Source organism: Hydra viridissima, unplaced genomic scaffold, assembly GCF_058129835.1.
Source record: "Hydra viridissima isolate aposymbiotic clone 2 unplaced genomic scaffold, HvirCarnegie_v1 scaffold_3, whole genome shotgun sequence".
Taxonomy (NCBI): domain Eukaryota; kingdom Metazoa; phylum Cnidaria; class Hydrozoa; order Anthoathecata; family Hydridae; genus Hydra; species Hydra viridissima.
Genome location: NW_028324302.1, coordinates 13,319,770 through 13,333,257, shown reverse-complemented (window position 1 = coordinate 13,333,257; position 13,488 = coordinate 13,319,770). Strand labels below are relative to the sequence as shown.

Sequence of the window (13,488 nt, the reverse complement as noted above, 5' to 3'; positions counted from 1 at the left end):
TGAAAAAACAGCAGAAGTTGACTTATTACAGTATGATATAAGAATTGATCGAAGGTTAACGTTAATTTACGCAGAACGGGTATTTTCGCTCTCTTGACCAAGATTCGGCATTTCACTTTCTATTATTTTCGGCTCGGTTCCTAACAATTTATTTTACGAAAGGGTGGGATTTATTTTTTAACTGGTTTCCATTGCAATTTGCTCCTTTGAAAAACTATTTCGATTAAAATCAATTAAAAATTCTTTATCCAGACTTTCGTATATTCGATTAAACGACTTCCACAAACCCACACGTATAAATCACAATGGTTTATTTAATTTTATTACGATCTGAATCAATTCTTTTTTTCAAATTTTTTTAAAAAACAATCTCTCGGAAACTGCATTTCACTGATCAGAAGTCCATCAATAAATTAATTGAGAAATGCATGATGACAAATCAAAATAATGATCTGACGTGAATGATGTAAATCCGATCGGATCTCAAAGATCTCCAAAGAAAAAACGATGGTGTCATCTGTTCCACTTTTAAATCAAATCTCTCGACGGATACCCCCCCCCCCCTTTCCCCTTCGTTTAAATTTTATTACGCATCGGCGTTTGGTTTTTCGGTTTTTAACGAATAGCAACAAATAGTAACTAATAGTAACTAACTTCAAACTCAGTCTTTTGAGATACTTCGAACTTTCTGAAGTTTTTTGCAATCGAATTCTTCATGCATTTAAAACAGCAGAGTTTATAGTGTGACAAATTTCTTCATACATAAATTTGTCATAAAAAGCACTTTAACGGTTTTAATCAAACAAACATTAATTCAACGTACAATTTTGCGCAACATCTTGAAGAGTTGAAAGTAAAAGTTGAAAATAACACGAAAGAAGAGTTGAAAATAACACGAGATATGCAAGGTATTGCAATTTTTAAAAAGAAATCTTATTGGTTTGTAAATCTAAATACATAAATTATTTTAAATTCGATTTATTTCAACCGATATAGAAGTTTGTGCTTTATTCTTTACTATTCGTTAAAAACCGAAAAACCCAAATGCAGATGCTTCGTTTTTATTCTTACGCCAGAAGCATTACTTTCAAAAATGGCTGATCGATATTGTATTTTACACAGGTATAAATCACTCGGGAGTTTCGTCTCTCCAGAAAACCGTTATAGACTGGTGTAATTTTGTGTTAGAAATTTTCAAACAATATTTACAAACCCGCAATAAGTCGACTACTTAAATGAGGTTGGCAATCTAATAGATGCCGAGATTTACAAATCAAAATATAACCAACGGAAATATCATAATGCTCAATATCGACAAGTTTATTGGATATAAGAACCGTAGAACGACATTCAGATGCCGAGAAATACTACTTCCTATATTAGATCAATCGATTTTACCTGGTAGTCGAATATCTGTCGGTCATCTTATGATGAAATATCATAAATTTCAAATAGTATTTATTTTTATGAATAAAAAATCCAAAATAACTTTGTGGATCTCAATGACCTAACTGTATACACTCAGATTATTAAGAAAACGTGGTTATTAGCGAAAAATAAGTTGCATCGTCAACACGAGACGAGTGGCTCGTTTTTGCATTCGTACATAATTGAATTTCTATAGCGGCAAAGAGTTAGCAAAAACAAGTCTGACGAAATAATAAACTGGATTTTAGACAATTTTTTGTTGTTGTTGATTCTTTTAGACTTTTTATTATGCAACTCATTTTAAATCTTTTATATTATTCAAAAAACGAAAATAATTTATAACAAAGTGTCACTAACTTTCGTTTTAATTAGCAGCAATGGGGCTGCATTATTTTGAGACCACCAACACAGTTTGTCATAGTTATTTCTTCAAAAAAGCTGAAGTTTTGCTTAATTGAAGTCTCCAATAAATGTAAGTTGCTGAAAATAGTGAATAGTTAGGAGAACAGTATTAATACTAATGATGAATCATTTGTCTTATACGCAAGTCTATTTTGAAAAACAGTTTTACGTTTTTTCAAAATAGAATTGTGTATTGTAACTTCCTGCTGCAATTATGCTTAACTCGTTTTATTCGGGTATTAAACTGTATTATATATGTAGTAAATATCAAATAGCATACATTTATTATAGTTAAAAAAAGAAACATTGAATGAAATACAAAAGCTTGCATAATACTTTTTTTTTTTTAATATACACAACACAATACCAAAAAATTAAAATATACACCGTTAATGTGAAGCGCTTGAGAGACTCTGAAAATATTGTTCGAACGACCCTGAAATTTTGAGTGGGATTTAGATTAATAATAAAAATACTTCTTATGAGGGTGACCCTCAAATAGCATTTTTCTCAAAAATATTATCGATAGAAAACATTATTTCATTTTTATGAATAAAACCTTGAACGTTTTTTTTTTTTTTTATTATTCTAAAAATAAAACCTCATTTTTGAAAATCTTATTTCGTTTCTTCTGACACATCGCTCTCAATATTTGGTTGCACAAACACACCAATATGAATGCATGCATACACATTGATATGACTCATGAGGATATAAAACATTTACAACTAATTAAATTATAGAAATATTTCTTTAAGTTGTTTTTCATTAAATTATATGCCTTAAGAGTTTTTTAATTTTTTTAATTTTTTTTAAAAAAAAGTCCGCTGTTGCAACATTTTTCCATTCCTCATGGTTCCTAATTTCGTATTCTTATTTCCCCTGCTATGGAAGCCCTAGATAAATCAATGTTGGTCAAGTCAAGTTTTACACGTTATTTGTAATAATGTAAAAATTAATATTTATTATCACGAAAATATCAAAAATGCTAAAATAAATTTAAAAAAAATCTCGATATGAATTAATTCGGTCTGACAATGTTCGATAAATAACTTAGTGAAAATACAATATATAAAACGAACGTCACAAACTGTATTAAAAATATTAGCGTGAAACCACTCTAAAGCGAATACGAATATTTTATCCTATTATTTCAACTCGTAAACGATACTAAATTGATCGCATATACGTAAAAAGTGCACGAGCTTGAGAACCAATTACGTTTAAATTTAAATAAAAAATCTGCTTTACGTTTGCACTGTTCGTTCGTAAAAAAGCAGATAGGCTTGTTTTGACAAAACCTGCTCTTCAGAAACGTGAGAAACATCTGAGTCACTAACACAATGCCATCGATTTTTCTGATCACTTTTTGTTTTAACATATGCAACATAATGGCCGCCATGTAAACCACCGGAGTGTTCTATCAAACCCGATAAATTATATTTTAATCCGTCTTTTTCACACTAAAAACAGTTAAACAAAACATTAACTATAAATACTTTATCATAAATATAAATATCCATTAAATAAGGTCGTCTGGAGCTTTATCGTTATTGAGCGAAAGGCCGTGAAACATGAAAAGAGAACACTTACCACTCAAACATAGACATATAAGTGCAACATCAACTTACATCAGAAAAACTAGAGCAGAACGGCGCCATGTTCAGCTCTTTTGGAAACTTTACAAATTTTGTTATCTTTCTCAATCTTCCTCCGCCGACTTGTTCGAATCTCTTTAAATGTAGAGTGAGTATAGCTGGTAATTTTTGTACTAAAAGTTGTTTCGTAGCAACCGTAAACACTTTTTCTTTACCTATAACAAAAGCTCACAATCGACGAACGGATAAAAAATAAGAGATAAATAAATATAAATAAATAAGAGATAAATCAAGTGCTTTGAAAATTAATACTTTATTTACTCAACCTTTTTGTCTTCCGTCGCTTTTGGTGCCTGCACAATGCTCGCACAAGAACTTGTTTGCACCGTCTAGTATATCAACACTAAAAAACTGTTGTAGGATGCCTTCAATAGAGTTATCATTTGGCTTCACAATATAAGCCGGTGCAAGAGTTGTCTGGAGCTCTTCTTCACCAAATGAATTTTCACTTTTTAACGAAATCTTAAGTAATAAGTAAAACTATGAATGAATCGTATTTACTAACATAGATAATAGTTAATAACATTTTTGTTAAAAATAAAGCTAAACTATTTACACAATTAAAATTAACTTATCATGTAACTAACGTTTGATAATATTTAAAATAGTAAAAATATGACTATATCAAAAATTTATTAAAAAAATAAAAGCTCAATAAGAAATAACAATAATTATAAAAATATAAAGAAAAATAAATAAAAAATAAAAAATATATATTAAAAAATAAAACCTCATCATCTTCAACTTCGTGAGAAAAATGATTTTCTTTAAAATGAATATGCTCAAGGTCGACAACTTTTTCATCCTCGTTGCATTTGACATCCTTGTCAACAGAGTTTGTGGATCCTCGTCCAGAATCACTACCAGAGCTCATTATAAGATCTACTTTGCAGTATGGTTCACTGCCATCTATTTGCAGTTCACTAAAAGCAGGAATCATGTCATTAGTAGAATCTAGGGATTCATAACCACCTTCACTACAAACACTAGAAGTAAGTTTTTTGTGTTGAAAAAAGGTGGAATTAAGGTCAGCAGTGATGTTATTTTTTGAGTCACCAGAAGAATACTCCAAACTATCTCTCTTCTTAGTGTCCTCAGATAGGATTTCTTTAAAAGAGTTTAATGAGTAATCACCATCAACATTAAAGTGTTCACAAGTTTTATGGGGAGCACCATTAATACTGCCTTGATCATTTTCATTTCTTTCAACTAACTCAAAACACAGGTAGTTAGAACAGGCTGCATCTGGATGCATCTGTTCCTTTTGACCGAGCATCTGTTCTCCATTTTCACTGATAAAGCATCTATTCTCCATTTTCACTGATAAACTGCAACAACAGCAAGGATTTTTTAGATTTTTACTTTCACAGTTTAAGTCCTGTTCAACAAGATTGTTTATCTGCAAAACATCATCTGATCTATCAACATTACTATCTTTAATTCCAGTGTTTTCATGTGCAATGGTTTTTTCTGTGAGAAAGGACATTGTGCAATGCTCTGAACTACTACAATTTTCATTTTCTGAGTGTTTGTTTTCATTGTTAGAAAGCGATCTTGTCAAGTTATTTTGCTCCTGTGATTCTGGTTTACAATCATCTGAAGGAAGAGTTTCTAAGAATTACAGAATATAAAAATATTACTAGAAGATGGAAGTAAAATAAAAATAATTCATAACAAAAAATAATTTTTTTTTAACTAAAAACCTAATGAGATCAAGTTGATTAAAAGATTTTATGTAAAGAAGTTGATTAAGAGAGATTATATAAAGAGTACTATTATGTGAAGTGAAATAAATTTCAAAGAAAAACTTTGAGAGAGAGAAAGGGGAGGTAGTAATTCGTTAGTGTACAAGATGCTTTTTGATCTAGCAAGATACAAGTAAAAAATTTTAAATGTAAAGAAACAAAAAAGTTCAAGAAGTTTTTTTTTTTAATAAAATACACATCATTTAATTTTTGACCAGCAATTTAAGTCAAAAAAAAAAAAAAACTATTACAAAAGTGACCTACGTAAACTTTCATCATTTTTTGTTGCTTCTAAACTTTTATCAGCTTCTTTATTCGGGGTGTTGTTTTCTGACTTGCTTTGTGAACGATTTCTACTTCTTTTAACCTACAATAGATTATTACACACAAACTATAAATCTCGACCTGTATACGATATACCATAAACCATAAAGTTATAACAAGTTAATGCTTGTAACACATTGATGTTTGTACATATCAAAAGAATTATTAAAACATAACACTCATGACTATTATATCATTTTTTATGCTGAGACAATTTTATAAATTATTATCATTATTTTTTTTAAAAGGACTAATTTTTGATGAAATTTAACTGAGATTTTTAGAAATTTCTGCAAAAAACTCTGCTTTAGTCAAATCTGTTGTTTAATATAAATTTATTTATAGTAATTTTGTGAATTTTTGAGTAACTTCATTAGGCAGAAAAAAATATCTCAATGAAACACAACCTTTGCCAGAAAAAACATGACACATTAGTGAAATAAAAAATACAATACAAATTTATCTGCTTGCTTTATTGAAAAAAGGTTATTACATACATTTTTAAAAACTTTTACTATTTAGTGAAAATAACATTGATGAACTTATCATACTTTATAAAAGCTACAACTTATCATGTTTTATTGTAATAGTGTAATAGAGTTATTACTTATCATAATTTCACCAAAAGAAAACACATAAATACACTGATCACTGAGACAGAGTATTTACATTATCAGAAGACAGTCAAGCTCTACACAATGAAGCAATACTCATTTAAATTGAGGGATCTTTAAATTTAGATTTTTTAACATTATCAAAGAGTATTAAAAAATAGGAAGGTTTTACAACAAATAAAACTCAGAAATAATTTACAACCAAAAATGTAAATTTGACACCACTACTTTTTAAAATAACTTACTGAAACAACTATGTAGAAAAACATTTGCTTTTTAAGATACAAAAACCAAGTTTTTTAATATTTTACATGATAAAAAAAAAAGGTATGATTTTTAATACTTTACAAAATACCTTTCGCGCTTGTTTCACTTTCATCTTTTGATGGTGTTTACTTAACGTTTCATCTTTAGAAGCTACGTTGGATTTTTTTTCTTTTTTGGGATTCTATACAAATTTGTATTAAAGTCAGTAAATATATTTAATATAAAAATATTTTTTTAAACAGAAACTTGGTTTTAAAAATGTAAAGCTATCAAAAAGTGACACAAAACATAATAAACTAATATTTAAAACCTACATCAACTGTTGAAACCGGTAATGATAGATCTAAGAACTCTTCATAAACTTTTGACTTCTATTAAGAAAAAGCAAAATAGTAAAAATATTTTGAAAACCACCAATAAAGTTTAAATTATAATTTTTAATTACATAGAATAAAAAAGAGAGAGAGTTATGACAGTCAAGGATGAATTTATGTCTTACAATCAAACATTTGTGTGTAACACACATGATTAGTAAACATAAAATCAGTTTTTTAAAGCAAAAAAAAAGCAGTAAGTAACTAATTGCAGTTTTTAGAGTAATACCTTTTAGAAAGAAAAGTCTATTTAGATAGGTCAGAAGAGAAACTTCCTAATGGTAAAACACCACTCAAATTTATCAATCAATAGATATGTGATTTGATATAACTAATTGTAGACTATTGATTTGCAGGACCTTAACTAAAATGCATTTCAATTTAATACTTATTTGCTGTTTTTAATATTGATTAAATAAAGGTGTCATTTTTTGTTGCAGAAATTCTACATTACACAATGAAGTTGGCATTCGAGCAGCCTAGTTAAAATTAAACATATTTACTTTTAAATTAGCAAGAACCTTCCTTTTTAAAACAGTACAAGCTCTTCTAATAGAACGAGATTCAATTTGATCAAGTAATTAAACTTTAAATTAAAAAAATAAGAAAAAATTCAACAATACTATAGAATTTATTTTGAAGTTTGATTTTTAATCATAAATGCTTACTTCTTTGCATTGCTGACAGCATATTGTAGATACAAACACACCACCAAATACTTCATCAATATGGGTCTTGACAGATTTTAAATGAGCTGAAAATCATGTTTGAAAAAAACTTAGGGCTATATAAACTAAAATCTATCCTAAAGAAATAGTGCTAAAGTCTTACTTTTTATTGCATCATTAACTTTGCTAGTGCAACTTGATAAAGGTGAGAGGACTTCTTTTAAACTTGTTTCCAGTCTCTAAACATATAGCATACTTTATTTTTTTTGTTTAAAAAAAAAAAAAAATAGATAAAAAATACAAAAAATAAATTCAAAAAAGGCAAATATACTTGCAAGCCTAAACCATCAAAGGTATATGATTCTTGTATGAAATATTTTAGCTTTTTTAGGAGAAATTCTTCTGTAAGGTTTGTTTTACAAATGTACATTTAACTGCAAAATGGTAGATGCGAGAACAAATATTATATATTGATCAAGCCTCACTTAGTAAGTTAACATTACACTGACTGTTTATTAATCAAGCAAAGCCTTGTTTATATGGCACTAGTACTAAATTCTGCTAATGCTCAAGTGATGTATGTATAGTGGAGAGCTAACATATTTTATGTTAGAAATAGAAGTAAGATGAATTGATTCTAAAGCTTCATACTTCTTACTTTTTTTCTTCTTAATATAACATAAACTACTACATCTATGGGGCCTGGATTTTGATTAAAAACATACTACTAAGTCAATGGCTCTCCGAATTTAAATTGATACATCAAAAGACAGCAATGTATTAGAAAAAAAATTATATTTCTAAAAGAACAGTTAAAACGCCACTTAAGAATGGATAATTAGGAGATTAAGAGTAATTAAAATCATCAAGTTGCTACATTGAATTTATTAAATTATTTCCAACCCATCAATGTATTATAAAATGTTCTTAGAATACTCAAAACATGAATCTTTCAAAAAAGAAACATTTTTTGGTTTACAAATGTCAGGTTTATGCAATTACCAAAACTTTTAAAAATAATTTGATTTACATAAAGGATAAAACTTTTGAGATTTCAAAAAAAAAAAAATCTAAGCAATAACTGTAAAACATAATTTTGATTTATAAGAATTTGTTAGCTCTTAATTTCTTATGAATGAGCTGAGAAAGCTAAAGAAAAACTTTGTAAAGGAATTTAAATCCCATATTAAAATGGTGTGTTATTTGTAAATTGTCTGTAAATTATTCCTGATTCCAGGCCTGAAAAATCTACCAACAAAAGAAAAGAGATTACAAGATTAGCATCATACTTTTATTTCTTCAGTACGAATGGAATCTAGAAGATATCTAAGAAGTTCATGACTATCATGTTGCTGGTAACCACGAAACTGAGGGGCTCTGAAAACAAAATACTTTACTACAGAACATAAACAGCACCAAACCTAAGAAACTGCATGCTGGAGAAAATAATTCATTTAAGTATTAACTCCAATACAAATTTAGCTATTAAGAATTATATAAGTCTTAATTAATAAAAAACATTTCATCAATGGTCTCAATTTTTTTAAAAATAAAATTTTTAAATTTTAAGTGGTTCAGGCATAAAATAATAAACATTAATTATAAATATAAATAATAATTAACTTTTAGACAAAACTAAAAACCATATTTAAGATAGTTCTTTAAGAGCTGATGAAGTAGAAGAATTTATTGAAGATTATTAGTACTTATCACATATATACTTATTACATATATACATATGAAATATATGCACATATATACTATTACATATATACATTGCATAACGTTTAAACAATTACTTCTTGGATACTTCAGCAAGCAACTTGGATGGGTTAATGATTTTTGACGAGCTTGTATTCATTTCATTAAGTAAATCATGCAGTGATGATGTTAGTGAACCAGGAGATTCTTTTACTTCAATATTTAAATCCTAAAGTTTAAAAAGTACTTTATCAGTTTAATCTTTTTTTGTTCTTCTTTTTCATTTAAATACTTGTTAATACAATTGTTATCTACACAAGTTTTGTTTTAAGCCAGGAGCAAAGGTTGGTCACTATAAATATTTTTAGTTTTTCTACAATATTTTAATGTAAATAGTAGTATAAAACTTTAACCTGAGTTTCGAACTTTAAACTTATGTAAGATTTGTTATAAAATGAACACTCTAACTTCTCGTGAAGCATATGAAGATGAGCCATATTCTATAAGAGTAAAACAAACTCTAAATAAAAAGTTTAATTGGCAATTTTTACATACTTCCTTTGCTTACCAATAAACATGGTTGGCTTGAAAAAAACAATCAAAAAAGGCAGACAATCATTACTTGCACAACAGAGTTGAAAAAACATGTGTTGCCAAGATTCTTCAAACCCTATAAAAAAAAAAGAAACTGTAACAAATAGATAACTGCTGCTATCACAGTAGAGTGGTTTCTTGAGATTGTTGCATTTTAGAGTAGAAAATATGGAAAGTCACAAATATTTTTAGACTTGGGTAGTGCAAGATATTGCATCACTAAACTTTAACATATATGTAGCAAACCTTAACATTTGCTTCGCCTTTCAGAACTGATTGAACATTTTCAGCATGAAGATTTAAGCTACTTTTTGGACTTTTCTCTAAGATTAAAAAAAAAAAAAAAAAAATCTAGAATTATTAACGCTATTAGTATAAACAAAACCAAAATAATTAATTAAAGGATGATAATACAAATAAAAAGAACAAAATTTTTAGAATATGTTTTTAAAATTTTAAAACTATACCTGCCATAATTTTCCTTTTTAAGAAGTCCACTGTTTTACTAACTATAGGGAACTTTTCGATTTCTGATACCTCTGTATTGCATTCATAACACCTTTAACACATATCAACATAAAAACTTAAAACCAAAAATAACAAAAAAGAAAACTCAAAAAACACCTTATATTTTCTGAAAACACACTTAAACATAATTACCATACTACCCAGGTAGTAATATTGATACAAATAGGATGAGATGGCGTGTCCTTATAATGCTTAAGAGCATGTTGATGAGGACATTGACTACTGCAAAACTAAAATGCAAAATTTAACATCTACAAATATTTATAAGAAATTTGAAATAAAATCTATATTCAGTATTTATAAAATATATATTCTGTTATATAGGAAACAGGATACAAAGTTTTTATCTAATTTCCAAAAACTAAAAAAAGGGTTACCATTGTAGAGAAAAACGCTTAAAATGAACACCTGTAAATGCTGTAGTATCCCAACCAAAAATGTTTTTAATATTAATAGTAATAACTGTTCTAATTATTTCTGCAGTTATGATTGATACTGTACTATAAACTGTATTAACTGATTAAATTTATATAAGTTTTTTCACTTTTGAACAAAAAATTTTAATGTACCTGAGAACCACATCGCAAACATATGCATGTGCTCATTGTTGTTTCAGAATCCTGAAAAAAGTTTTTTCATCAAAGATAGAAAACACCGAAAAAAAGAGGCCAAAATACAAACCACCCAGATAATTTTTCATAGCAATTATTTAAAAATAAGTAAACTACCTTTTCTTTAGTTTCTTTTTCATGACAGTCCTTAAAAAAAAAAAAAAATGCCCCTTAGCTCCCTTTCCATCAACATAAACTGCAAATTACTCTGATAACTGATGATTGTACAAAAATTGTTACTCTTGATAAAATTGTGACTTTCTTTCGTTCAATTTTATATCATCATAGAATGACAAATTACTGTCATACAATATGAACTAATTTTAAAAAATAAAAAAATAGCCTTACTTTGCAGTAGCCAAGTTTCATGTGCCGAAAACTATTGCAAACAGCATCATGTTTCACAGATTTACTCGCATGAGTACATACTGAAAAAAGGTTTATTAAAACATTTCAACATGTCTACCCAAATACAATAATTTTTCAGAGATAACTCTGTGATTGAATTGTAGTATATCAAGTCAAAGTTAAAAAAATAGCTGGCTCTTAGAGAAGAGTTCACAAGATTTATTTACGTAAAAAGATTCATGAAAAATATCAAAGTTTTAATAATTAGCAATGTTAACTACCACCTTCATTTTTGTTTCATCAACTGATTTCAATTTTTTTCTAATGCTTTTTATTGTAAGAACATACAACCAAGATTTATATATATCATAGTTGGATTATCAGCACCCAGACACTACATCATTTATGCTGTTTTAATATCTTTATCAGTTTTTTAGTTCTTAAATTATCATAAGTTTAAAAATTAACAAACAGATAAAATTGATTTAAGCAGTCATAAGAATAGTCTGCCCAGTTTGGGCTGTCTTCTAATATACAGAAAATACAGTACTGATTGGCCAGGAGCCGAGTTTTGCTTCCTGAATAACCATTCAATTGGCAACATAATTACAGTGTTATCAAACAAAAACTTGACAAGTGCAATGACAGAATTTGCTGTTATTTTTAAATTTTGGTTGATTTTCCAAGATAATAACATTTGCAGATATTTCTAATTTGCGCTTCAATAGACTAAAGTCAATCAGAAAAATACTACTTTTAGAAGAAAGTTTCAGATAAGAGTTGAGTTTTTCCATCCAATACAGTGCTGTTATGAATATCATACAAATGATTTTTATAACAGCTTTGATTTAAATCTTGAGGCACTTTTTAGATGTTTTAATTAAATGAAATATATCAGTAAATAACGATGAATCTTTAATCATTGTTGAATTATCAATGCAATATGTAAAGTCAATATTACTATCCTTCTCTTCTTAAATTTAAATTCCTCTTCTCTTGAAATAAAAAGTATTTTAATTCAAGAGAAGAGGAATTTAAATTTTTTAAAAAAAAGAAGCTCTACTACAAGTTCTTGCAATCACTTTTAAACAAACATTTGTAAAATCATAACAGCTTTTCAAAATAGAGAAAACAATTGCACTCATGTAAAATTAGTTGTAACTAAATTTACAAGACTTCTTGAATTATAATTATTTGATGATATCATTACTGAAACCTTATTTTGGGTTCACATAGCTTTTATCTCTTAATTAGTTCTGTCTTGGTAAAATGACATATTTAAAAACAGGAACTTTGAAATCTGAATTGTTTTATATTTTCTAGAAGCACCATAACCAAAAAAAAAAACAAACAAAAAAAAACTACATCAGGCACTCCAAGAAAAAATATAACAATATGAATTTCAACAAATAATGCAGTGAACACTCAGTTTTGTTTACCAATAATACTGCACACTCAATTAGAATAGAAACTAAGAAAATGCTAAAAAAAGAGTTAAAAATTATATCATAGTTATAGCAATAATAGACTGGCCAGTTGCAGTTCCTTTAAAACTGGAAATCTAAATGGCATTTATATAACAAGATATGAAAGAGTAGATTGTATATTCCCAACAATATTTTTCATGCGCGCGCACGCACACACACACACACACACACGCACACACACACACACACACACACACACACACACACACACACACATGTATATACATAAATTACCATTTTCTTGATTTCCATCAAGAAGCTTGCAGGCTTTGTTCTTTTTTTTTATTTTGTCAACCATGGTATTTTTTTCACTTAAGTTACTTAACTTTTTCTAACTTCCAGTTACAACTGATGACAATGCAGGCTTTAAGCGTCAATGAATCCAAAAACCAATATTCGTCAGTATGTTAATTATATAAAACTCTTCACCTACTTAGATTCAAATATTGCTCCAGAGAACCTCACATCATAACTGACCTGAAAATAGCGTGCTACTATTTCAAGTATTTACATGGATTTAAAGCGACATTAAATTTACGGCACTTTCTGACGGTTGAAAAAATGGTGTGAAAATGGCATGAATATTTAACAATGGTATGGTTACACTAAAATTTTAAGAACATGCCATATCTTATTTTGGATTGCATAGCCTGTTAATTACTTCTGTTTACCTTTAAACTATTTTGCAAGTATTTAAAGTGTTAACAGAAGTACGTTGTAAGTGAATTCACAAGTTGAA

General features: G+C 28.0%; 1 protein-coding gene across 2 annotated transcripts; it reads right to left on the bottom strand.

Moving 5' to 3' along the window:
- Positions 1-2,767: 2,767 nt before the first annotated feature.
- LOC145202536 (ubiquitin carboxyl-terminal hydrolase 16-like) lies at positions 2,768-13,273 on the bottom strand. 2 transcript variants are annotated; one of them, XM_090080955.1, is made up of 20 exons: positions 12,984-13,273; positions 11,263-11,342; positions 11,032-11,061; positions 10,873-10,923; positions 10,436-10,533; positions 10,243-10,334; positions 10,022-10,098; positions 9,804-9,851; positions 9,595-9,681; positions 9,280-9,410; positions 8,770-8,857; positions 7,644-7,719; positions 7,481-7,566; positions 6,753-6,809; positions 6,527-6,619; positions 5,498-5,600; positions 4,219-5,099; positions 3,755-3,950; positions 3,462-3,643; positions 2,768-3,293 (listed from the first exon to the last, which is right to left on the bottom strand). In XM_090080955.1, the coding sequence occupies exons 1-20, from the start codon at positions 13,045-13,047 to the stop codon at positions 3,078-3,080; spliced, it is 2,736 nt and encodes a 911-aa protein (XP_089937081.1). In that variant the 5' UTR covers positions 13,048-13,273; the 3' UTR covers positions 2,768-3,077. The 2 variants fall into 2 exon arrangements, with proteins under 2 accessions (XP_089937081.1, XP_089937082.1); XM_090080956.1 differs by lacking the exon at positions 12,984-13,273 and adding an exon at positions 11,547-11,668.
- Positions 13,274-13,488: the final 215 nt, after the last annotated feature.

Coding starts and splice junctions, on each gene's coding strand:
- LOC145202536 (XM_090080955.1), bottom strand. CDS start 13,047: ATGGTTGACAAAATAAAAAAAAAGAACAAAGCCTGCAAGCTTCTTGAT. Junction 10,534..10,872: donor GTTTGCGATGTGGTTCTCAG/GTACATTAAAAT, acceptor TTTGCATTTTAG/TTTTGCAGTAGTCAATGTCC. Junction 10,099..10,242: donor AAAAAGGAAAATTATGGCAG/GTATAGTTTTAA, acceptor TTTTAATCTTAG/AGAAAAGTCCAAAAAGTAGC.